This window comes from Moschus berezovskii, chromosome 9 (assembly GCF_049115385.1).
Source record: "Moschus berezovskii isolate FMDL1 chromosome 9, NW_MosBer_1.0, whole genome shotgun sequence".
In the NCBI taxonomy this organism is placed as follows: Eukaryota; Metazoa; Chordata; class Mammalia; order Artiodactyla; family Moschidae; genus Moschus; species Moschus berezovskii.
Window position 1 is genome coordinate 10,647,143 of NC_142468.1, and position 25,361 is coordinate 10,672,503.

The window sequence follows — 25,361 nt, forward strand, 5'->3', positions numbered from 1 at the left end:
AACTGAATGTCCAACATTTACACTTTGGACTTAAATTAGCATAGGAATACCGTTTACACGTTGGAAATATTGTTCCAGTTTGAAAATGCTGTGTGATCAGTCTGAATTACATGGTGAAAAATGTCACACAAAAAAAGACTTAACTGAAAACTGATTTGCAGAACTCTGAAGTAAATGGATAGATATTCTGTTAAACCATGAGAGGAACCAAAGTGCTTTAAGATTCTGATGGATCTGTTCAAATTAAAATTGAATCTTTATGTTTTTCTCTCAAAGAAATGTTTTTAAAACTGGATCTGCACTGGGGCGTGCTTTATTCCTGTGTTGGACTCAGCAGTAGTGTTTCTGAGGTGGGCTAGTTGCACGGTTTTCCTAACTTAGTGTTTTGCCTCCTCAGACTTCTAAATTCTACCACACACCGGTAGGAAGGTAGCTGCCAGCTTCCCTGTCACCTACTAAAATTGTTAAAAAGATTGTCTCAGAGACAAGGCCAATGTACATTTTCAACTGTGTGGGTGTGCTTGGAATATATTTGCAAATGCATGCAGGCAAGTTGAAAGAGCAAAGTTCATCCCTGAAATTAAAAAAAAAAAATTAAGGCGCCATTTTCTGCAGGAGGCTTCCTGTTCACTCATTGTGTTGTGCACTGACCTTCTTCCACGGCCACAGCGATTTTGTGGCAAGGCCAAGGCCACGAGGCTGAATTGGACCCATTATGCGGATCCTGCAGGATATGCATAATTATGAACATGAAAAAAATAAAAAAACCTTGATTTCCGGAACCTTTGTTTCCCCTGTCCTTTAAATGTCTTCCCTCAGAGCTTGGACTGAGGCCTTCCCATTGTGTCTGGGGGCGGGAGGGGGAAGCTAAATCTGTGTCTGACCAGAGAAAGACCCGCTTGTTTGGGGGAGGACCAGAGATGATGTCAGCCATATAAGAGGGAGGCAGCTGAGAGTCCTGAAGAAGAGGAGCCCAGCGGTTAGTTTCCGTGAGGTTGTTCGCTCTGGCTGCTGGGGGAGGGTGGTGGGCGGGGGTGGGATAAGGTCCCAGCCGTCTGGTGACTATGGAGGCCAGGTGCCCCGCAAGGCTCGCGTGTGTGTCCACTGCTGCTCCTGCTTTATTTTAATACCTGCACGGTTCTCTGCTTGTAAAGGTAACTCATGACCTTCCGGGGCTCCACTTCAGCCCCGGGATGCTCTCAGGAATGGGTTTTCTTAGCAGAGCCCTTCCTCAGGGCCTGCCCGTCCCCACAGGACTCCACTCTGCTCTGGTTGTCGCCTCTCCCGCCGCTCCGCAGACTGCCTTTCCGCTCCTGCCGGCTCCCTCAGCCCTGACGGTCTCTCTCGAAGTTCTCTCCGAGCTCTGCTCAGCACCACTGCCCTCCAGCCGCTCGCTGCTTCCTCCTCCTTTTTTTAAGTGAGGCCCTCACTTGCCTTTCTTTGAACCTGTATTCGTTCCTTCGTTGGCCGCGCCCTGCGTCCGGCCTTTCCCCGGCCGCGGTCTGCGGGCTTCTCCTCCGGTGGGCTCTCGGGCTGTGGAGACCAGCTCCGGGCTTTCCCCGGCCGGGGTCTGCGGGCTTCTCCTCCGGTGGGCTCTCGGGCTGTGGAGACCAGCTCCGGCCTTTCCCTGGCCGCGGTCTGCGGGCTTCTCTTCCGGTGGGCTCTCCTGCTGTGGAGACCAGCTCCGGGCTTTCCCCGGCCGGGGTCTGCGGGCTTCTCCTCCGGTGGGCTCTCGGGCTGTGGAGACCAGCTCCGGGCTTTCCCCGGCCGGGGTCTGCGGGCTTCTCTTCCGGTGGGCTCTCCTGCTGTGGAGACCAGCTCCGGCCTTTCCCTGGCCGCGGTCTGCGGGCTTCTCTTCCGGTGGGCTCTCCTGCTGTGGAGACCAGCTCCGGCCTTTCCCCGGCCGGGGTCTGCGGGCTTCTCTTCCGGTGGGCTCTCCGGCTGTGGAGACCAGCTCTGGGCACGCGGGCTTCAGCAGTTGTGGCGCACGGGCTTAGTTGCCCCAGAGCATGAGGGAACTTCCCAGACCAGGGATCGAACCCATGTCCCCTGCCTTGGCAGGTGGATTCTTAGCCCCTGGACCACCAGGGAAGGCCCTTAAATGTCTCTGCCTGAAATTAGGCTGTGTGCTTATGTGTTTACTGTCTGTCTTCCCCACTAGAGAAAAGGGACTTTATCTCATTTACTGTTTATCCCAGAATACAGTGCCTGGAACTTAGAAGGTGCCCCCTTTGTGTTTGCTGGATTAATGAACGAAAAGGGGATGCCTGAAATCAGGCTGTGTGCTTATGTGTTTACTGTCTGTCTTCCCCACTAGAGAAAAGGGACTTTATCTCATTTACTCTTTATCCCAGAATACGGTACCTGGAACTTAGTAGATGCCTCCTATTTATTGGATAAATGAAGGAGAAGGTGAAAGGTGGACATGAAACCTACTGCAGAAGGACTCCTGTTTATGTGGGTAATGAGCTGTTAGGTAGACCTTGAAGGATGGCCTCTTCAGTAAATCACAGGAAAGTGATTTTTTTGTTTTGTTTTGTTACCTTCAGTTGTTTGCTTTCCCATTGTCGTGTACACAGTATGTATATCCACCTACCACATACGTATGCATAGATCCACAGACACGGCATCTACATAGAACATGGATTCATACACACAGCAATGTACATTTACATACAAAACATATACGCTGACATTTATGCACATACACACACGTTACATATACACCTAGCAGAGCATGTACTTACTGTATGAAAACCCCGATGTTCTCCTCTTCCACAGAATATGCTAGCTCACCCAGGGGGCCATGTAGCCCGTCTCACCCTCACCCTTGGTCTGGGACACAGAACACAATCAGCTGCCCAAGCATGCATCAATTAACCAGTTCATTCATGCAAAGCATATTTAGGTGCTGGGAATGCAATTATGAGAAAGTTGGACACAGTCCCTCTTCTCCCCAAGCTGAGATTACCTAACAGTTGGGCAGTCTATTTTCCATGAAGCCTTCTGGGGTGAGCCAAAGCTTCTCTGAATCCGTCCTGGAGCCGCTGCTTTGTATCGCAAGCTGTGAAAGCCACAAGTGAAGAGTTAAAAGAGATCTATTTTGTATTCATGGATGACCGTGTTTATAACATTGGAGAAATCATTTAGCCCTTGTTAGTGAACATCTAACTAGAGACAGAAAGTGGAAGACTCTAGCAAGGGTAACCTTGGCTCTCCTGACCTGGCATCTCTGCCCAGGCCACCTTCAAATCTCAGAGGATGATGAGCAGAAAAAAACATTCTGGAAGGTATTACTCTCTAAGACACCTATCAAACTCTTAATACCATGACAGCAGCTGCTTCCAGAGAATGCAACCCAAGACATGGCATATCAGATGGGCTTCCCTGGTGGCTCAGAGGTTAATGCATCTGCCTCCAATGCGGGAGACCCGGGTTCGATCCCTGGGTCGGGAAGATCCCCTGGAGAAGGAAATGGTAACCCACTCCAGTATTCTTGCCTGGAGAATCCCATGGATGGAGAAGCCTGGTAGGCTACAGTCCACGGGGTCGCAAAGAGTCAGACACAACTGAGCCATTGAACAGAACAGAACAGAACAGAATGGAAAGGGGAAATTTGGATACATGCACGTAAGTGACAGGTTTGTCATCTGAAGAGATGCAAAGAGAAGATGACTATCTACAAGTCGAAGAGAGAGGTCTGGAACAGTCTTCCCCTCCAGCACACAGAAAGAACCAGTTTTGCTGACTTCTTGCCTCCAGAACAATGTGAGAGAGACAACTGATTCCTGTTGTTTAAGCAGTGAAGTTTGTGGTACCTTGTTATGGCAATTCTAGAAACTGATCACATGAACCACGGCCTTGTCTAACTCAATGAAACAATGAGCCATGCCATGTAGGGCCACCAAAGACGGACGGGTCATGGTGGAGAGTTCTGACAAAACATGGTCCGCTGAAGAAGGGACTGGCAAACCACTTCAGTATTCTTGTCTTGAGTACCCCATGCAGAGTATGAAAAGGCAAAAAGATAGGACACTGAAAGATGAAACCCCCAGGTCAGTAGGTGCCCAATATATAATGGAGATCAGTGGAGAAATAATTCCAGAAAGATTGAAGAGACGGAGCCAAAGCATAAACAACACCCAGTTGTGAATGTGACTGGTGATGGAAGTAAAGTCCAATGCTGGAAAGAGCAATATTGCATAGGAACTTGGAATGTTAGGTCCATGAATCAAGGTTAATTGGAAGAGGTCAAGCAGGAGATGGCAAGAGTGAACATTGACATTTTAGGAATCAGTGAACTAAAATGGACTGGAACAGGTGAATTTAACTCAGATGACCATTTTGTCTACTACTGTGGGCAGGAATGCTTTAGAAGAAATGGAGTAGCCCTAATAGTCAACAAAAGAGTCCGAAATGCAGTACTTGGATGCAATCTCAAAGATGACAGAATGATCTCTATTTGTTTCCAAGGCAAACCATTCAGTATTACGGTAATCCAAGTCTATGCGCTGACCAGTAATGCTGAAGAAGCTGAAGTTTAACAGTTCTATGGCGACCTATAGAACCTTCTAGAACTAACACCCTAAAAAGATGTCCTTTTCATTATAGGGGACTGGAATGCAAAAGTAGGAAGTCAAGAGATACCTGGAGTAACTGACAAATTTGGCCTTGGAGTACAAAATGAAGCAGGGCAAAAACTAATAGTTTTGCCAAGAGAATGCACTGGTCATAGCAAACACCCTCTTCCAACAACACAAGAGAAGACTCTATGCGTGGATATCACAAGATGGTCAATACTGAAATCAGATTGATTATATTCTTTGCAGCCAAAGATGGAGAAGCTCCATACAGTCAGCAAAAACAAGACTGGGAGCTGACTGTGGCTCAGATCATGAACTCCTTATTGCCAAATTCAGACTTAAATTGAAGAAAGTAGGGAAAACCACTGTACTTTTCAGGTATGACCTAAATGAATCCCTTATGATTATATAGTACAAGTGAGAAATAGATTCAAGGGATTAGATCTGATAGACAGAGTGCCTGATGAACTATGGATGGAGGTTCGTGACATTGTACAGGAGGCAGGGATCAAGACTATCCCTGAGAAAAAGCAATGCAAAAAGGCAAAATGTTTGTCTAACGAGGACTTACAAATAGCTGAGAAAAGAACAGAAGTGAAAGGCAAAGGAGAAAAGGAAAGATATAGCAATTTGAATGCAGAGTTCCAAAGAATAGCAAGGAGAGATAAGAAAGCCTTCCTCAGTGATCAATGCAAAGAAATAGAGGAAAACAATAGAATGGGAAAGACTAGAGATCTCTTCAAGAAAATTAGAGATACCAAGGGAACATTTCATGCAAAGATGGGCTCAATAAAGGACAGAAATGTTATGGACCTAACAGAAGTAGAAGATATTAAGAAGAGGTAGCAAGAATACACAGAAGAACTGTACAAAAAAGATCTTCATGACCCAGATAACCACGATATTGTGATCATTCACCTAGAGCCAGACATCCTGGAATGTGAAGTCAAGTGGGCCTTAGAAAGCATCATTACAAACAAAGCTAGTGGAGGTGATGGAATTCCAATTGAGTTATTTCAAATCCTAAAAGATGATGCTGTGGAGGTGCTGCACTCAATATGCCAGCAAATTTGGAAAACCCAGCAGTGGCCACCAGACTGGAAAAGGTGAGTCTTCATTCCAATTCCAAAGAAAGGCAATGCCAAAAAATGCTCAAACTACCGCACAATTGCACTCATCTCACACGCTAGCAAAGTCATGCTCAAAATTCTCCAAGCCAGGCTTCAACAGTATGTGAACCATGAACTTTCAGATGTTCAAGCTGGTCTTAGGAAAGACAGAGGAACAAGAGATCAAATTGCCAACATCTGTTGGCTCATAGAAAAAGCAAGAGAGTTCCAGAAAAACATCTACTTCTGCTTTATTGACTATGCCAAACCCTTTGACTGTGTGGATCACAATAGACTGTGGAACATTCTGAAAGAGATGGGAATACCAGACCACCTGACCTGCCTCCTGAGAAATCTGTATGCAGGCCAAGAAGCAACAGTTAGAATTGGACATGGAACAACAGACTGGTTCCAAATTGGGAAAGGAGTACATCAAGGCTGTATATTGTCACCCTGCTTATTTAAGTTATATGCAGACTACATCATGTGAAATGCCAGGCTGAATGAAGCACAAGCTGGAATCAAGATTCCTGGGAGAAATATCAGTAACCTCATATATGCAGATAATACCACCCTTATGGCAGAAATCAAAGAGGAACTAACGAACCTCTGATGAAAGTGAAAGAGAAGAGTTTAAAAGCTGGCTTAAAACTCAACATTCAGAAAACTAAGAACATGGCATCTGATCCCATCACTTCATGGCAAATAGATGTGGAAACAGTGGAAACAGTGAGAGACTTTATTTTTGGGGGCTCCAAAATCACTGCAGATGGTGACTGCAGCCATGAAATTAAAAGATGCTTGCTCCTTGGAAGAAAAAACTATAACCAACCTAGACAGCATGTAATTTTTTTTCTTTTTTAAATTTCTTTCTTTCTTTTTTTAGATAGCATATTAAAAAGCAGAGGCATTACTTTGTCACAAAGGTCCATCTAGTCAAAGCTATGGTTTTTCCAGTAGTCATGTATGGATGTGAGAATTGGGCCATAAAGAAAGCTGAGCGCCAAAGAATTAATGCATTTGAGCTGTGGTGTTGGAGAAGACTCTTGAGAGTCCCTTGGACTGCAAGGAGATCCAACCAGTCCATCCTAAAGGAAATCAGTCCTGAATATTCACTGGAAGGACTGATGTTGAAGCTGAAACTCCAATACTTTGGCCACCTGATGCAAAGAACAAACTCATCTGAAAAGACCCTGATACTGGGAAAGATTGAAGGCAGGAAGAAAAGGGGACGACAGAGAATGGGATGGTTGGATAGCATCACTGACTCAATGGATATGAGTTTGGGTAAATTTGGGGAGTTGGTGATGGACAAGGAGGCCTGGCTTGCTGCAGCCCATGGGGTTGCAAAGAGTCAGACACCACTGAGCAACTGAACTGAACTGAGTAAATATTAAAGTATAAATAAAGGAGATGATATTAAAGTGTATATAAGTATTTGAAATTTCAGTCTGCTCAGGTTTCCAGGGGATAAAAAGAGAGAAGAGTATTTGCTGTATTAATTGTTTTAGCTGATAGCTTCTTGTTGTGCCCTGTTCAGTCGTGTCTGACGTTTTTGAACTCCATGAACTGTAGCCCACCAGGCTCCTCTGTCCATGGGTTTTCCCAGGCAAAAATACTGAAGTGGGTTGCCACTCCCTTCTCCAGGGAATGTTCCTCACCCAGGGATCGAACCCGCCTCTCCTGTATTTTCTGCATTGCGAGGCAGATTCTTTACCTGCTGAGCCATCAAGGAAGCCCTGAAAGCTTGTTTATTATTTATTCAACCAATGGAGCTTTGAGCCCCCACTTTGAGCCAGTCACTATTCAAGGCGCTGGGGATACAGTGGGAAGTCGTGCCTCATCCATTCTGCTGGGGGAAGCCACAGCAGAAACTGGATCGAGAAGTAGGTATATGTGTGTCAAATAACGAGTTCAGTGGCAAGAGGAGAAAAAATGAGGCAAAGAAAGGGAATCGGGTGAGAGAGGATGTGAAATTTACAGACGGTCCGGGAGTGACTCTGAGCAGTAGCTTTGGTGTGAAGACTTGAGGAAGGTGAGTCCTGAGCCTTACAGAAACTGGAGAAGGAGTCTTCTGGGAGAAAGGAACAACAGGTGATGGGACCCTGGGGAGGTGGCCCTGTTTGTGTTGTGTTATTCAAGTGGAATAAATGGGGGAGACGTTTGAGAAGGCGGCGAGTCGGAGAGATTGTGGAGTCTTGCATGGCGTAGGTTTTTAAGGGCACAGTGAGGACGTGGACCTTGACTGTGGGTGAGGAGGAAAGCTGTAGGGGGTGTTGCACCCGAGGTGTGGTGTGAGCGCCCTAGCCTTGCACACACAGGTGATTCTGTTCACACTGGGAGGCTGCTAGGTGGAGATAAGACTGAGGAGGAGGGTAAACGGGGAAGTGGGGAGACCAAGGACAGCCACTGGGATGACCCCAGAGAGGACGGGGTCTGGGATCGGGGTGGTAGCTTGGAGACGATGGGAAGTGATTGGGTTTTAAGTGTCCTTTGAAGGTAGCATTAACAGAAGCTGTGAGAAGAATCAAGGTGTCCTTCTGAACATCTGAAAGGGAGGGGGAGTTGGTATGGAAGGGAGAAGAGGAACTTAGCTTCCAACTTGTAGAGATCTCAGTCAAGATTTCAAGCAGATTTGGATAAAAGTTTATGTCTGGAAGTAGCAACTACCGCTTAACCCTGTTTGGGGCTTCCCTGGTGGCTCAGACAGTAAAGAATCCACCTGCAATGCAGGAGACCTGGGTTCAGTCCCTGGGTGGGGAAGATGCTCTGGAGAAGGGAATGGCAACCCACTCCAGTATTCTTGCCTGGAGAATTCTGTGGATAGAGGAGCCTGGCAGGCTACAGTCCATGGGGTTGAAAAGAGTCAGACAAGACTGAGCGACTAACCACTCATTTGGAGTACTTCTTTTGTGCTAAGCATTTTCCCAAGTGCTTCGTCAATATTGACCTTCTCTGGTGGCTCAGACGGTAAAGCCTCTGCCTGTAATGAGGGAGACCTGGGTTCGATCCCTGGGTTGGGAAGATCCCCTTGAGAAGGAAATGGCAACCCACTCCAGTATTCTTGCCTGGAAAATCCCATGGACAGAGGAGCCTGGCAGGCTATAGTCCATGAGGTCGCAAAGAGTCAGAAACGATTGAGCGACTTAATTCATTTTTTTCGTCAGTATTAGCCTAATCTGTTTATGAGGGGGGCACTGTTCTCTGCTCCATTTTACAGGTGAAAACACAGAAGAACAGATGTATTGAGTAACTTGCCCCAGGCTACAGGGCTAAATGTGCAGCAGGCAGCCTGGATTCAGAGTCCTTACGTACAACCTCATGGGAAGGGAGAGAAGGCAGATTTCTGTCTTTGTTTCTCTTTATTCCTGTGGATCAGATGTGGCTGTGAAGCATCATGATGGCAGCAACCTGTTGCTCACCAACCCTGCTGTCAGAGGTCTGGTCTTCCTCTGGGGGAAGAGTCAACTCTAGACTCAGAACTTTCTCTCACTGTTCAACTGATCTTGTGGCCTGAGGATATTCAATCCGGATACTAAATACCATGAGATACTCAAATTTGCTAAGCTGATAAATGAAGTGTATGAGATCAAATGAGAACAGATGGTAGGATGTAGAGACATCGCCTCTCCCAGCTACTTTGTGTTTTGTTGTTCAGTCGCTCAGTCGTGTCCAATTCTTGGCAACCCCATGGAATGCAGCACGCCAGGCTCCTCTGTCCTCCACCGTCTCCTGGAGCTTGCTCAAATTCATGTCCATTGAGTCGGTGATCCCATCCAACTATCTCATCCTCTGTTGTCCCCTTTTCCTCCCACCTTCAATCTTTCCCAGCATCAGGGTCTTTTCTAATGAGTCGGCTCTTTGCGTCAGGTGGCCAAAGTATTGGAGTTTCAGGTTCAGCATCACTCCTTCCAATGAATATTCAGGGTTGATTTCCTTTAGGACGGACTGGTTGGATCTCCTTGCAGTCCAGGGGACTCAAGAGTCTTCTCCCAGCTTAATTATTCTTAGTTTTTCTTTCGAGGGAAATTTGAGAGTTTTAGCTAATAGATGTAAAGAAACTACATCTGGGGACTTTCCTAGTGATCCAGTGGCTAAGACTCCTCACTCCCAATGCAGGGGGGCTGGGTTTGCTCCCTCGTCGGGGGAGTAGATCCCACCTGCCACAGCTAAGAGTTCAGATGCTGCAACTAAAGATCCTGCATGCCACAACAAAAACCTGGTGCAGCTAAATAAAGGAGAGCTAATGTGAAAATACGAACAGTTAAATTCCTTTCTTGAATAGTCTTTTGATATGTGGCTTTAATAAGCTTCATTAACTACGGAATAAACACAAAGGATCGTATTTAAAGTGTGTATTGAATTACGAAGGACGACAGTACTACCCACCCCCCAGTTTAGTAAATAGAACACTGTCATTGCTCAGAAACCGTTTCCCCACTGATCATGACATCCTTTTTCTAGACATCCACTTCCCTCTCTCCTCGGTCACCCTCTTCCTGGGTTTTATGATAACTGCTCTACTTTTCTTAACAGCTTTCCTGCACATGCATCTCAAATGATAGAATTGCATTCCATCTGTTTGTGAACCTTATGTAAGTGGAATTATACTGTATGTGTTATTCTGTGGCCGACTCCTTTTACACTTTATTCATGAGGTTTTTCCGTTTCATTACCTGTAGGTATAGTGTTTATTGCAGTGTATTCCATCTTAGTGAAAGTGGAAGTCTTTCAGTTGTGCCTGACTCTTTGCAACCCCATGGACTATATATACATACAGTCCATGGAATTCTCCAGGCCAGAATGCTAGAGAGGGTTGCCATGCCCTCTCCAGGGAATCTTCCCAACCCAGGGATCGAACCCAGGTCTCCCTCCTTGTGGGTGGATTCTTTACCAACTAAGCCATAGGGGAAGCCCAAGAATATTGGAGTGGGTCGCCTATCCCTTCTCCAGAGGATCTTCCCAACCCAGGAATTGAACTGGGGTCTCCTGTATTGCAGGCGGATTCTTTACCAGCTGAGCCACCAGGGAAGCACATTCCATCTTAGTAATATTCCACAGTTCATTTACCCATGTTATGTGATGGATATTGGAGTTATTCTACTTTGGGGCAATTAGGAACATGTTTCTGTGAGCATACATTTTGCCTTTTCAATGAGCCTTCCTATCCTAGTGAACACGTGCAAGTGCAAGTGATTCTCTTGTTTAAAAGTATCTGAGGAGAACTGCTGTGCTGCAGGGTGTGTTTATCTTCCACTTAATCAGATGACTTTAACAGCAACCCGTTTACTGCAGTGCTTCCAGTTTACTTTCCTACCAGCCACACAGAAAAGCTGCCGGGGCTCCACTGCCCTGACTATACCAGGATAGTCACGTTTCACTATTTTTGTCACGGGGAGGCAGGGAGGAAGGGAAGGCTGAAGACCAGTGATAGCTCATGTGGTTTTAATCTGCATTTCCTAGATTACTAATGAGGTTGAGTTTGGTTTTTTTTTTTCCTTTGCTTTATTTTTTTTCCATTTAGTTTTTTCCTTTCATAAAATGCCTATTTGAGAGTATTTTTGATGGTATTTCCCTTTTTCTTGCTGATTTCTATAAGTTCCTTGTGGACACAATGTGTGGCAGATATTATCTCCTACCCTGTGGGGAGTCTTTTTACTCCTGTGTGTGCTTAGTCGGTCAGTCATTTTCGACTGTTTTGTGACCCCGTGGACTGTAGCCCGCCAGGTTTCTCTGTCCCTGGGATTTCCCAGGCAAGAATACTGCAGTGGGTTGCCATTTCCTTCTCCAGGGGATCTTCCTGACCCAGGGATCAAACCCGAGTCTCCTGTATCTCCTGCATTGCAGGCAGATTCTTTACCTGCTGAGTCTTTGGGGAAGCCCCGTTTTACTGTTTATGGTGACTTTTAGTGAAAAGAAGTTCTTAATTTTAATGATACGAAATTTGGTTATTTTTCTTTTATGCTTGGTGCTTTCTTGGTCTCAGTAAAGAAAATCTTTCACTGCCTCCGAAATCATAACAACATTAAGCTGTTTGGTTGGCCAAAACATTCACTGGATTTTTCCATAAGCTGTAATAGATTTTTTTGGCCAACCCAATATATGCCTTCTAAAGAACATCTTATGTAGCCTTTCTGGAGAAGGAAATGGCAACCCACTCCAGTGTTCTTGCCTGGAGAATTCCAGGGATGGGGGAGCCTGGTGGGCTTCCGTCATGGGGTCACACAGAGTCGGACACAACTGAAGTGACTTAGCAGCAGTTAGCAGTATGTAGCCTTTCACACTTTGACATTCAGCACACTTAGAAATGATTTTTCTGTATAGTGTGAAGTTGGAGTCTAATTTCATTTTTTTCTTATAGTAGCATTTTTTCTTGTTATTTCTCTCATTTTATTTTAATGTATATTTTAAAATGCATTTATATTATTAAAATTTTGATTTCATTCATATCTAAATGTTGTGATTCTGCTTACTAGGAGGGGAAAAAAAACATGCTAGGATTTTGATTGGGAGTGCAAAATTCTATAATCCAATTTAGGGAGAATTAACATCTTTACAAAGGCTTCCCTGGTGGCTCAGTGGTAAAGAATCCACCTGCCAATGCAGGAGACACAGATTCAATCCCTGGGTGGAGAAGATCCCTGGAGAAAGAAATGGCAACCCACTCCAGTATTCTTGCCTGGAAAACTCCATGGACAGAGGAGCCTGGCGGGCTACAGTCCATCGGATCACAAAGAGTTGGACACGACTTAGCAACAAAACAACAACAACAAACCTCTTTTCATCATCAGTTCTTTCAATCTGTGAATATAGAATCTCTCCATCTGTGTAGGTCTTCTCTGTGGTCTGTTAACTTGACAAGAATCTCCTCTAGGGCTTTGCCCCTCTTTTGTTAAATTTATTTTGTGTTGCTTTTATAGATGCTATATTGTTTTCTTGCTGGTTAAAGACTTGTAAAACTTTTATAACTTTTGCTTTTCAAAGACCCTGTTAAGAAAATAAGGAGACGTTCATGTATGCTGATGGGAATGTAAAATGGTCCAGCATCTTTGGCAAACTGTTTGGTAGGTTCTTCTAAGACTAAACATGCAGTTACCATATATCTAAGAAATTGTACTCTTGGGTGTTTATCCCAGTGAAATTGAATCTTATGTTCATTCATCTGTACATGAATGTTCATAGGACCTCTATTTATAAGAGCCAAGGACTGGAAACAGCCCAGGTGTCCTTTGGCCGATGAATGGTGGGACTACCCATAGTACATCCACACCATGGAAGGCTGCTCAGCAGTAAAAAGGAATGACGCCTTGATACGTCCGACAGTGTCAATGAACGTCAAAGACATTAAGCTGAGTTTCTTTCTTTTTCATTCTGCCTTCCCTGTCCTCAGTTTTCTCAGCACTTGCTTTCAGTATTTGTCAGTGAACTTGCAATAAGCCTCTCAGGAAGCACCATGGAGAAGCCATGTGATGGGCAATTGAGCAAAAACAACTTAGGAACATCAGGAAACTCAAAAAAGGGACTTTGCAAAATGGTTTTTGCTGAATTCGGTGTGTAGGGTTACAGAGATAAAGCCAGATCCTGTGCAATTCCCCATTAAAGGTATTTTTCATTGTCCAGCAGGTCAGCAGCCCTGATAGATCTCAATTTGTATTTGTAACAGACTACAGACTCCAGTTACAGTCAAACTCAAGGCACGCAGACACATATCGCATTCCTAGGCGAATACATATATATCAAGTTCCTGTCCCTTAACCCAATCTAGCTCTAATTTTGCAGTACAGGTTAGTGAGTTTTCTTGAGATTGTTGGCGCGCCACTAAAAATGGAGGAAAATATAAGGGTAAGGGTGAAACTGCATGCACTTTGGATCTGAATGAAGCTGCAACCTAGGTTAGAAATCTAAGTACAGCCTAATGTATGAAATAGACACCCGAGGGGAACGTACTAGATAGCACAAGGAACTCTACTTAATGCACTGTGGTGACCTAAATGGGAGGGAAATCAAAAAGCAGGGGGGATACATGTGTATGTATGGCCGATTCATTTTGCTGTGTAGCAGAACCTAACACAACATTGTGAAGCAACTACACTCCAAGACAAATTTTAAAGAAGATGAAGAAATATAAGTAGAGCCTAAAATCGCACATGTTCTTTGAAGAGCTAATTTTTTATCTGAGGGTCCTGAGACCTTAATTATAGCACAGGTTTTGATACTGACTCACTGGTGGGGTCTCGGTCAATTAGCTTTCCCTGTCTGTGTCAGGAGTGACACTCCCTGTCCTTCCTTGCCTTGTATGGTTGTTGAGATGTCATAGGATCAGAGCAACATCAAAGTCAGACAAGTGCTAAAGATAAGCAGAGTGCAGCTATTTACTCTGGATGCTTTCGGTTTGTCCCCAGCCACATCACTGACCATGCCCTGCTGGACCTGCCCTTCCTTCGACTCCCTGGGGAGATGCCCGCTTCCCTCCGAGAGCAGCTGGACCACACATTCTGAAGACACCAGTAGTCCTAGTTTTGGCCCCTCGTACACAGACCTACAGCTCGTCAATGCTGGGGAGCAGAGTGGTCTGGCTTCCGGGGCCGACTCGACAGGTAAGAGGGAGCCCCAGGCCAGAGGGCTCTGCAAGTCACTTTTGGTTGCCTCTCATCAAATCTCTGCAGCCAGCTTTGTTTGCAGAATGAAATCAGGCGTAGTCATCCAGTGGAGAAAGCCAGAGCCCTGTGTGTTTCAGAATTGCGTTGGGGAAAACACGGGCACGCAGACTGGCTGGTTGGTTGGCAGGTTCGCACACCTGGGAAGCCGTTTGCCATGCTGTCTTCAGGGACTGTCTTCTGACTGTTCTGTTCAAGCACAGTTCCCTGTCGGCTTGTTTTCTCCTTGGGTAACTGAACGGTGTGTGATGTGCACAAGACTGAAGCTTTCATCCCACCACCTACGCAGCTCCCCTGTTCGCAAAGGGAGGTTAGATTTAAGCAGAGAAAAAAGTCAGTGTTTTGTGAAGCGGAATGAGAGTCGGGCTGCAGCTGCTGTGTCCGGGCTGCAGATAATCCTGTTGTTCTCTTTATTCTTTTGTGCCTGAATATTGAGCTAGCTATGCACTAGTCTAAAACAGCCCATATTCTCATTTATGGCATTTCCGGTAGGTGTGTAAGGTGGACGCTTGCTGGCTTTGCAGGCAGAGGTTGCCGGCCTGTCCCTAAGCTCTGTGTTGTGGCTTGGGTTTACAACAGCATTGGAAGGACATTGCCTGTGCTTAGGGTTTTGGCCATTTGGCCCCAGGGATTGCCTTCCTTTGAAAGGGATAGAGTTACTAACAGTTTCTCTGTGGATGAATTTACCCAGCACGTCCGACAATATTTGTTTCTCCTTCTCAAAGGTGTCCTTTGGGAATTTGTCTCTGGATCCATTTTCAAATTTTGGGTAACATTTGTCCTCATGCCGTGTGCTCCCGGGGGTTTCTACAAGTGGAGAGAGTGATCCTTCTTGCAGACTAAAGGGTTCAGACAGGATTTGGTTTGGTATTTGACAATATTGCAAGGAATGCTGGTTTATGATGATCTCTTTCTGAAGAAGCCACAGTTCTTTATCGTGTTTTGTTTGCTCTGACACTCTCTCAGTTCTGGCTGATGCGCTGTGACTGATGTTCTTGGTCTGCGGCTGAAATACGCACCTATTTCCCCTACGGGGAGCATTTCATGGATGGGAGCGTCTCGTGGATGGGACGTCAGAAGCTGCAGCCGTGCTGGGCTCCCTTCGCTTCTCCTTGCTCCCCATCTCCTGGCCCAGGCTTCCCCTGGAGGAGGAGGCATGCAGTGTAATTGCTAAGAGCACAGAGTCAGACTGCTCAGGTTCGCTTCCTCCTTCAGCCGTTGTGACCTCAGGCAAGATTCTTAACAGCTTTAGGACTGTCTCCCGAAAAATGGCCATAAGAATAGTACTTACCTCTGCCAACTTACTACTCAGTCCAAGTGAGACAGTTTATGTATAACAATTACACAATGCCTGACACACAATAAAGGCTCATCGAGGATAATTTCCTCTCTCTCTTGCCCCAGGATTCTCGTTGCTTAAAAGTAGAGGTGGACTCCTCACTGCAGGAAGAGTCAAGATCACTGGACTCAGGTTGATTTTTTTCAGTCTTAAGATGCTAAAGCTGAAACTCTAATACTTTGGCCACTTCATGCGAAGAGTTGACTCACTGGAAAAGACTCTGATGCTGGGAACGATTGAGGGCGGGAGGAGAAGGGGACGACAGAGAATGAGATGGCTGGATGGCATCACCGACTCAATGGACATGAGTTTAAGTGAACTCTGGGAGTTGGTGATGGACAGGGAGGCCTGGCGTGCTGCGATTCATGGGGTCGCAAAGAGTCGGTCACGACTGAGCAACTGAACTGAAGTGAGTATCACTTTCATGCCTAGAGGTTCAGATGATAAAGATCAGAGTCCTAGGTTGAACTGAATGTTGCTCATCAGTTCCCAATGCTTATAATTGTGTTCAGTATCTACCTTTTTGTAGAGAAGGCCTCCCCACCCCTGTCTTTTGGTCGGGGTCCTGGCAAGAAGTAGATGGCGCCCTCAAAGGGAAGGGAGTTTAATGCAAGGACTGCTTACAGAAGCAGCAAGAGCTTAGAGTCACGAGACAGGGGCTGTCCCACAGGTTGCAAGAATAGCACCCCTGCCAGGGGCTCGGTGAAGTGGGGAGGGCAAGGGAAATAACACCCCCCCGAACTAGTGCTCGTCCTCCCATCGGCAGACTCATCAGAAACCAAGGGGCACAAGAGCTCGTAGCGGTCAGCTGTCAGACCATGCAGCAGGTGTCGGGGGTGGAGAATGGCTTTGGGGTGAGGGGTGGGGTGAACAAGTGGAGGATGGGCTGGGGCAAGGCTGAAGCTCCCGGTCCCTCTCCTGTGCGGAGTGGGATTGCGGTGGCCCCAGGTGGGCCCGGCCCGCTTACTTCGGCTCTGTTGCTCTGTACCCCCTGCAGCAAGCCTTGCCCCCTCCTGGCCACCAAGGCAGCTGTTCTGTAGCGGGTTGGCAGCATCTCCAGGCAGCCCCCGATTCCCACCATAATTGTGGAAAGAGAGACTCTGTGATCAGCCTACCCCTCTCTTGTCATTTTCTCACCAAGGGGATAATTAGGAGGAGGAAGGCAAACATCCCCCAAATCCCCTCACCTTGGTTAAATCACAGGCTGAGGGCAGAGCTGGAGAGCCGTGTGGATGTCTGCTCTGGGGTTCAACTTGCCAGTACAAGATGGCACAGGTAGGAACAGGCCAGATCCCCCAGTAACACCCTGTCTACCCAGGGTCCCCTTCTGCTAGATGACAAGCACACCCTGTTGTCTTCAGCAGTCAGAGTAGCTCTGTAAGGCCATTAGTTTTGCCTGAGTTGATAAACAGTCAGAGGGGCCAAGAAATAAAAAATCAGCCTCCTGCCACAGAAGTCCATGGCAATCCCGGGAAGAGAAAATACAGAAACGTTCACCGTCGCACATGCTACTGTCAAGTGGTGGGTCTGCGTTTTGGTTTTGTTTTATGCACAGGAAAGGTGTTGGTTTTAGTGTGGGATTGAATGCTCGGTCCTGTGTGCAAACGGAGGCGTGTCATGCTGGGTGAAGCACACAGCAGGTGTTTAATACTTGTCTGTTGAACGGCTCCTTGGATGAAAGGAGCAGGATTGCAGGTGGTGAGACTCCCCTGCATCCCAGACATCTGTATCCCACGTGGCTCTGAGTCCAGCATTTCTCCCAGGTGTGTCCACGTGTGTGTGTGAGTTGCTCAGTCGTGTCTGACCCTTTGAGACCCCACGGACCATAGCCCGCCAGGCCCCTCTGTCCATGGAATTCTCCAGGCCAGAATACTGGAGTGGGCTGCCATTCCCTTCTCAAGGGGATCTTCCCCACCCAGGGATTGAACCCGGGTCTTCCTGGATTGTAGGCAGATTCTTTACCATTTGAGCCACCAGGGAAGCCCAAGTGTGTCCAATGTAGCAGCCTAAGAAAAACCAGAATGCTGGACTCTCCAGAGAGTTGTAACATGTATTAGCTTATTAAAGATAGAGTCATAGCATGTATTAGCTTATTAAAGATTTTGAAGAATCCTAAAATGATGTATGTTTACATATGGGTTTACATATATGTATGTGTAATTTATGTTTATGTGTGTATATGTGTATATCCAGGCTTTCTTGGTGGCTGTGGGGTCACAAAAGAGTCGGACACGACTTAGCAACTAAACAGCAGCAATGTATGTATATACACACACACCTATGTTTATATATCTATTCAAATAAATTTGGCCTTGCATTCACCCTTAGTGGCTACCTGATTACCTGGTCAGATCTCAAGGTACAGAAACCCAAACATACATAAATTTGCAGATTTGAGCTGGGAGCACATGCCATTGCTAAAGTGTTGGGAATCTAGAGAAACCAGAAGGAAATACTTGGACAAACTTCTCTGGATTTACAAAGGTCACTCTACTTTGTCTCACGCTCTGCTATACCTTTTGGCCTTTTTTTAAATTCTCATTCAATAGACTCAAGACTACATTTTGCCAAACATTCTTTGTATTTAAAACCCTTGTGGGCTTTAAAATAAATGTAGACCAGATGTTCTTGATTTATTTGCATTTAACTGATCACAGTGGAATTCTGCCAGAGCAGTAGGATATCCCCAGGGATTTTGGACTTTTTTTTTTTTTTTCTCAGACATAAATGTTTATGATGGGTAGAAAGCTTTGGACTCGAGAATTCACTTTTTTGTGACAAGCATTTCTTCGATGCTCAGAAAGTTTCTGTTTTCAATGACTGGTTAAGGATGATATGAAAACATCACAGGGGCCGCGTGCCTCTGCAGGATGTAACATGTCTCTCTGTTGCCTGCTTTGTCATAATCCTGCAGCCGCTGGTAGAACACAAGGTTAAGGGGCCCAGAGTCCCAGTAAACAGTGATTGTCACTGAGCGTGATGGGGCTTCAGGGGTGCTGGTTCTTCTCTTTTTAACTTTTGATTTATTGTGTATTTATGTTTGGCCGCTCTGGGTTTGTCGCTGCACGCGGGCTTTCTCTAGTTGCGGTGAGTAGGGGGCACTCTCTAGTTGTGGCTCCCGGACTCAGCTCGCTTGCAGCATGTGGATCGAACCCGTGTCCCCTGCATTACCGGGCAGACTCGTATCCACTGTGCCATCAGGCAAGTCCACCATTCTGGTTATTCCTAAGGCATATTTGTATTTTATGATTTTCTTTTCACCTTGAATATATTTTGTGTGGAAAACAAAATGAGTTAACTTATTTTAAAAATTATTTACCCAGCTGCAAATATCAGTGATAACTCGTATTCCTCTTGAGTATTAGTCTCCTCAAGATTAAAGGACAGTAGAACATACCTTTAAACAAACTACATCTTTTTCTCTTTCATTGAAAGTGGAAGCCGCTCAGTCTTGTCTGACGGTTTGCAACTCCATGGACTATACAGTCCATGGGGATTCTCCAGGCCAGAATACTGGAGTGGGTTGCCATGCCCTCTTCCAGGGGATCTTCCCAACCTAGGGATCAAACCCAAGTCTCCCGCGTTGCAGGCGGATTCTTTACCATCTGAGCCACCAGGGTAGCTATCAGGGAAGCCTTTCTCTTTCATTAACAAATATAAATTTGTCCCCATTTCTGTTTTTAGAATGCCCAGGATCCTTGATGTTCTTCTTTTTTAAATTTTTTTTTGGGGGGTTAGAAGTCACATGATATAAAACATATTACTTTAACCATATTTAACTGTGGCACGAAGTTCATTCACATTGTTGTGCAACTCTCAGCATCATCCATCTCCTGAAGTTTTCATCTTCCTAACCTGAAACTCGGTCCCCATTAAGTACCAACTCCCCACCCTCCCACCCCTGGCATCCACCAATGTACTTTCTGACTCTATGAATCTGACTATTCTAAGTACCTCATATAAGTAGAATCAGTAGAATCAAACAGTATTTGTGTACACCTAGTGGTAAAGAACTTGCCTGCCATTATAGGAGATGTAAGAGACGTGGGTTCAATCCCTGGGTCTGGAAGATCCCCTGGAGGAGGGCATGGCAACCCACTCCAGTGTTCTTGCCTGGAGAATCCCATGGACACAGGAGCCTGGCGGCCTGCAGTCCATAGGGTCGCACAGGCTTGAACACAACTGAAGCGACTTAGGACACACTCACACACAGTGTATATTGGAGTGCATTTTTAAGATTAACTTAGTATATGGCGTACAAACAGATTGTACCTTCTTTTTTTTTTCCCCCCTGTGCTATGGTTTGTTTCCATTAAGTTGTACATTTTGGATTTAAATCTGTATTTTAAAACTCTGATGAGTGCTTTCTTTGAAAGTTTCTCCAGAGAGGTTCAAAAGTTTCTCAGAAACACAAACTTTTATTTGAGTAAAACTGGTATTTTACCTGTCATTGCAAATATAGAGAAGAGTAAGATATATGACATCTGTCCATGAAGAATGGATAAATCTGCTGGCAAATTTTTGCCTTTAAAGTATTATTGTATATAACTTTAAAAATAGTTTTTATCTATAGAGCATCTAGTACGTCACACACATGTACACACACATTTAATCTTTACAATCTTTTAAGTAGATATTACTATTTCATTTTATAGATGCAGAAACATGGCTGAAGATATGAAATCATTTGGCCAAAGACACATAAATCTAAAGGGTAGCGTTGGGATTCAATCCCGGTCTGTCTCCTCTATTTCTCCACCCGGGGCCTGGCAATGAGAAGCTAGTGTTTGTGGATGCAGTGAGTGTGGACAGCAGTTGCAGACAGTCCTCCTGGGGCCTGGCACTTCTTCCTGTGTACAAACCTCCCTCTGAGTCGATCTCACCAGATGGCAATGACTTGTTCAGGAGTCCCCACTAGACTGAGACCTTTTTGGAAGCTGGAACCACATCCTATTCATTTTATATTCTCATAATGTGCCTGGTACATTGAAATTACACAGTGGATCCTCGTGGAATAAATTAACTATTCTGATAGAGGGCTGGAAGGCCTATGTTCCCAGTCCTACTCTCCAATTATCTAGGCTTAACTGTATTTGCTAATTGAAGTGTAACTTCATAACAGGGAAGAAGTAAAAGAGAACAAATAGTTACAGCTAGTGTGAAAAGATGACTTTTTTCCCTGCATTTTCAGATGTTAGGCATTTATCCAGTGGTATCCATTCATTTTCTTTTATTTAGATCCTATTATCATCTTTTGGGCCTCCCAGGTGGCTCAGTAATAAAGAATCCATTGACGAATGCAGGAGATGAAGGTTTGATCCCTGGGTCTGGAAGATCCCCTGGAGAAGGAAATGGCAACCCACTGCGGTATTCTTGCCTAGAAAATCCCATGGATGGAGGAGCCTGGTGGGCTACAGTCCATGGGGTCGCAAGAAGTCAGACACAACTTCAGTGACTAAAGAACAACAAATCATGTTTTAAATTTTCTTTAAAAACAATGGATGTATGTGAATGTACATGCATGCAGTGGGGGATTCTCTCTCTCTGTTTGGTATCGCAGAATCTCACTTACCCAGAATATGTCAGAATGCAAAGAAGGTGATTTGGGGAAAGTTTTTTGTGATAGTCCTTGTGACTGTTGAACCTTTTGTGTAAAGCAAAATCTGAGAAGGAGTGGCAGAGTTTTAGATGCTGTGCTCCATACAGATGATCTAAACCAGATATTTTATAACTGCTTAGTGAAAACAAACAAAAAACAACTGTGACCTCCAACCAGATATTTTGCAAGTCCCTTTTAGAATTGCTAATGCACTAGTCCTGAAGAGGAGGTGACAACTGCAGTGCCTTTTATTGATTACCTTCCGAGGTGTTCTATATAGTGTTGTGATCTTCAGATTTACAGATAACACCCAGAGGCACACATTAGTTAAGTGACAGAATTCGGATTGATGTCTAGGCTTGCTGATGCTGTGCAGCTCTGCCCGTCCTGTGGCAGAGCTCTCTGCAAGAACCACCTCACGGCACCCAGTCCTACAGGGCAGAGCTTAAGAGGCTGTGTTCTTCCAGTGCCAAACAGATGATCTGAACTAGATACCACTTAGAATTGGAAGAGTCCATGAACTTGGATGGGGCTCCCCTGATAGCTCAGTGGTGAAGAATCCACCTGCAATGCAGGAGATGCAGGTTTGATCCCTGGTCAGGAAGATCCCCTGGAAGAGGAAATGGCAACCCCACTCCAGTATTCTTGCCTGGAGAATCCCATGGACAGAGGAACCTGGCAGGCTACAGTCCTGGGGTCGCAGAGAGTCAGACACGACTGAGCGACTGAGCATGTGACCTTGGATAATAGGTTTTTACTGTCTCTCACTCAAGGGAGGTTAGTAAAAGGAGCCTTTCCCTCACTTATGAATGCGGGGAGCAAACTGTAGTAGCATTTTCAGTATCTCTTAATCATCCACAGAAGTCATAGGTATTTCCATAGTGTATTATAAGTTTTGACAGATTATCTCAAAGTATCATTGATCTCATTGCAACTTAGAAATCATGGTAGGTATTCACTGTATTATGGCTGTATTAATGGTGGTATTAATATTCTGCTATCATCCAGGCAGCACATATGGTAGCTTTGACTAGGGCAGTGAACTCAGTTAGTGCCCTGAACTCAGTTAGGAACTGAACTGATTCAAAAGACATTTAGGGGACTCCCCTGGTGGTCCAGTAGTGAAGAATCCACCTGCCAATGCAGGAGGCATGGGTTCAGGTCCAGGATCTAAGATCTCGCATGCCACGGGGCATCTAAGCCCATGTGCCACAGCTCTGAGTCCACTCTAGAGCCCATGCTCTGTAACAAGAGAAGCCACTGCAGCAAGAATCCCGAGCACCGCATCTCGGGAGCAGCCCCCTGCTCACTGCGAGTAGAGAAAGCCCACACACGGCAATGCAGAGCCCGTGCACTGCAACGAAGACCCAGGGCAGCCATAAATAAACAAATAGCAACACTTTTAAAAACAGACATTTAGTGTTTAGAAGGGACAGAGTCCCCGTCACATGGTTTCCCCTGTTACACTTGAGCACGTTCCACCTCCACGCCTCCACTCTTGATCTTTGTCCTGAATTGCTCATTTTTTCCCCCACATGACAAACCTACTGCTGGTTTAAAATAAAATTCAAGTGATGTTTTTTCGCACGAAGTCCTTACTCTGTGCTGAGTCTGACATTCCAACACAGCCACCCCAAATGGGTTCTCTCCGAGCGTTCCTTTAGGGCCATCTTGTCTACCTTTGCTAGAGGGATCTTTGCATGGCAGTCATTTCCCTACAGGCTCAGGTCCTCCAGGGCAACAAGGATGTTTCCATGTTTGAATCATTCCTACAGTCTGGTCTCCAGCACAGTGGCAGGAATGAAGGAGGCATCTGATGCATGTTTTTCGTTATTTCTCTCCTTTTTTGCCTCATTGCATCAGCATTATGCCCTTGCCTCCAACCTCAGGGGTGGGGAGGTGGGTAAACTTGCCTCAAAATACTTTGGTCCCAGGTACTCAAGTCTAGAAAAAGAACCTGAGAAAAATATTGGGTTGGCCAAAAAGTCTGTTTGGGTTTTCTGCTAGATGTTCCAGAAAAACCTGAACGAGATTTTTGGCCAACTCACTAGAAGTGAGTTCCTCTGGCCCTAAGTTTGAATTAATTTACTCACTATTTTAAGTGTAAGCTTATTGGATCCACCTGTGAAGGATGGCGTCATCCCTGTTAAGTAGCTTCCCAGGTAAGTGATTTAACACCACTAATTTGATTTAAGATAGAAATTGCTCATTAAAGCTCTTGTGCAAACCATTCAACACCTAGCAAAGTCAGGCTTCCAAGAGGGAAAGCTCTGCTTTTTTTTTCCGATAATAAGATTTTAACTGGAACTCAACAAAATAACAGTGGGCATAAAATGCTCAAACCACAGTGGCTGGCATATGGGCCCTCTCCAGGGTGTGTTATTAGCCCTGAGCCTCTGGAAATGGATGTCTTCATGTTTGGTTTGGAATCATAGGGATTGGTTTGGATTCTTTAGCCATTAAAGTTAGAAAAAATGTAAGAGATTATTTAGTAGAATTTTTCCCACTTTACAGGCAAGAAAATCAAAGCCTAGAAAGTATTAGCAACAGAGTCAGGCTTTGTCATTCCCGGTGTCTTGCCCATTCTGTGACTTGTTTGAAAACCTAAGAAGGACTACCTTGGTGGTCCAGTGGTTAAGAATCCACCTGCCACTGCAGAGGACATGAGTTCTATCCCTGGTCCCAGAGGATCCCACCTGCTCTGGTGCCACTGAGACTGCGTGCCACAACCACTGAGCCTGTGGTCTGCAACACAGAGAAGCCAATGCAAGGAGAAGCCTGAGTATTGCAACTGGAGGGTGACCCCAGCTCGCTGCAGCTAGAGAAGGTCCATACACAGCTACAGAGACCCAGGACAGCCAAAAATAAATAAATAAAATTTTAAAAAAAATTCTAAGAGACTGTCCAGGCATAACTGATTGTTTTTCCTTTTATTTCTCTCTGAATGTTTCATCTCTTCCCTCCCACCCACCTTCCCTCCCTTCTTTTCTTCCTTTTCCTGAATTAAACAGTGGACCCTTCTTTCTTAAGGCTTCAGTTCACTCCTGAAAATTTAAACCCTGTGGAACGAGTGGAGATGGAAGCTCTGAGATCCAAGAAGGTGATTTTTCCCTTAATGGGAAGTTGGACACCTTAATGAGCTGTGACCATAGGAGGTCTCTTGACCCCCGAGCAAATACATTCTGGTGCTGAGGTTCGGGTGGGACACGGTCTGGTCTCTGTGATTCATCTTGGGGGCTCTTTGGCAATAAGCTGTCAGCTGTCTTCTCTTTGAGATCTTACAGATCTGTTCTCTCCGACCTGACTTTGCCTTGGGTCCATCTCTTCCTTCCATTTCTTAGAGCTTAGGAAAGCTCCTGGTTAATGTTAAAATGGGGCTTCCCTGATAGCTCAGTTGGTAAAGAATCTGCCTGCAACAAAGGAGACGCCGGTTCAATTCCTGGGTCTGGAAGATCCTCTGGAGAAGGGATAGGCTACCCACTCCAGTATTCTGGGGCTTCCCTTGTGGCTCGGCTGGTAAAGAATCCACCTGCAATGCGGGAGACCTGGGTTCGATCCCTGGGTTGGAAAGATCCCCTGGAGAAGGGAATGGCTACCCACTCCAGTATTCTGGCCTGGAGGGGGTTGCAAAGAGTTGGACATGACTCTTAGTTAAAATAGATTTTCTTAAAAAAATGGAACTTAATTTTTCGTGTTCATTTCAAGGGAGACAATGAGTTTGCAACGTAGCTTGGGTCAAGTGAGGAAATGGATGATACTGCTGTGAAAGAGCAGCTGTCCTTGGGAGAATTCACATCTGCCATGAGCCTCCAGAACAAATTCCCGTCACCACCCTGTGGTTCATTTGGAAACACAGAGACGTGCTCTACATGGAGTTATAAACAGCAGCAAGATGTCAGCCCTTCCCAGGGGCAGCCCCAGGGTGTGCGTCGGCTGTCAAGTGGACACGTGGCTTTTCCTTAGTCTTGGGTGGGGTGCCGGGCCTGTTAGTTTACTAGGGCTGTCATGACACAGTTACCACATACTGGGCGGCTTCAACGACAGATGTTTGTTTCCTCACAGTTCTGGAGCTTA

At 45.6% G+C, this 25,361-nt stretch overlaps 1 protein-coding gene across 5 annotated transcripts in view; it reads left to right on the forward strand.

Moving 5' to 3' along the window:
* STON2 (stonin 2) overlaps window positions 1-25,361 on the forward strand; it is a 170,635-nt gene that overhangs the window by 57,074 nt on the left and 88,200 nt on the right. For all 5 annotated transcript variants that reach the window (XM_088839412.1, XM_055437435.2, XM_055437436.2 and 2 more), the window contains one exon: window positions 14,095-14,289. In XM_088839412.1, coding sequence (XP_088695538.1) covers window positions 14,095-14,289 — 195 coding nt within the window. The remainder of the gene's footprint in view (window positions 1-14,094; window positions 14,290-25,361) is intronic.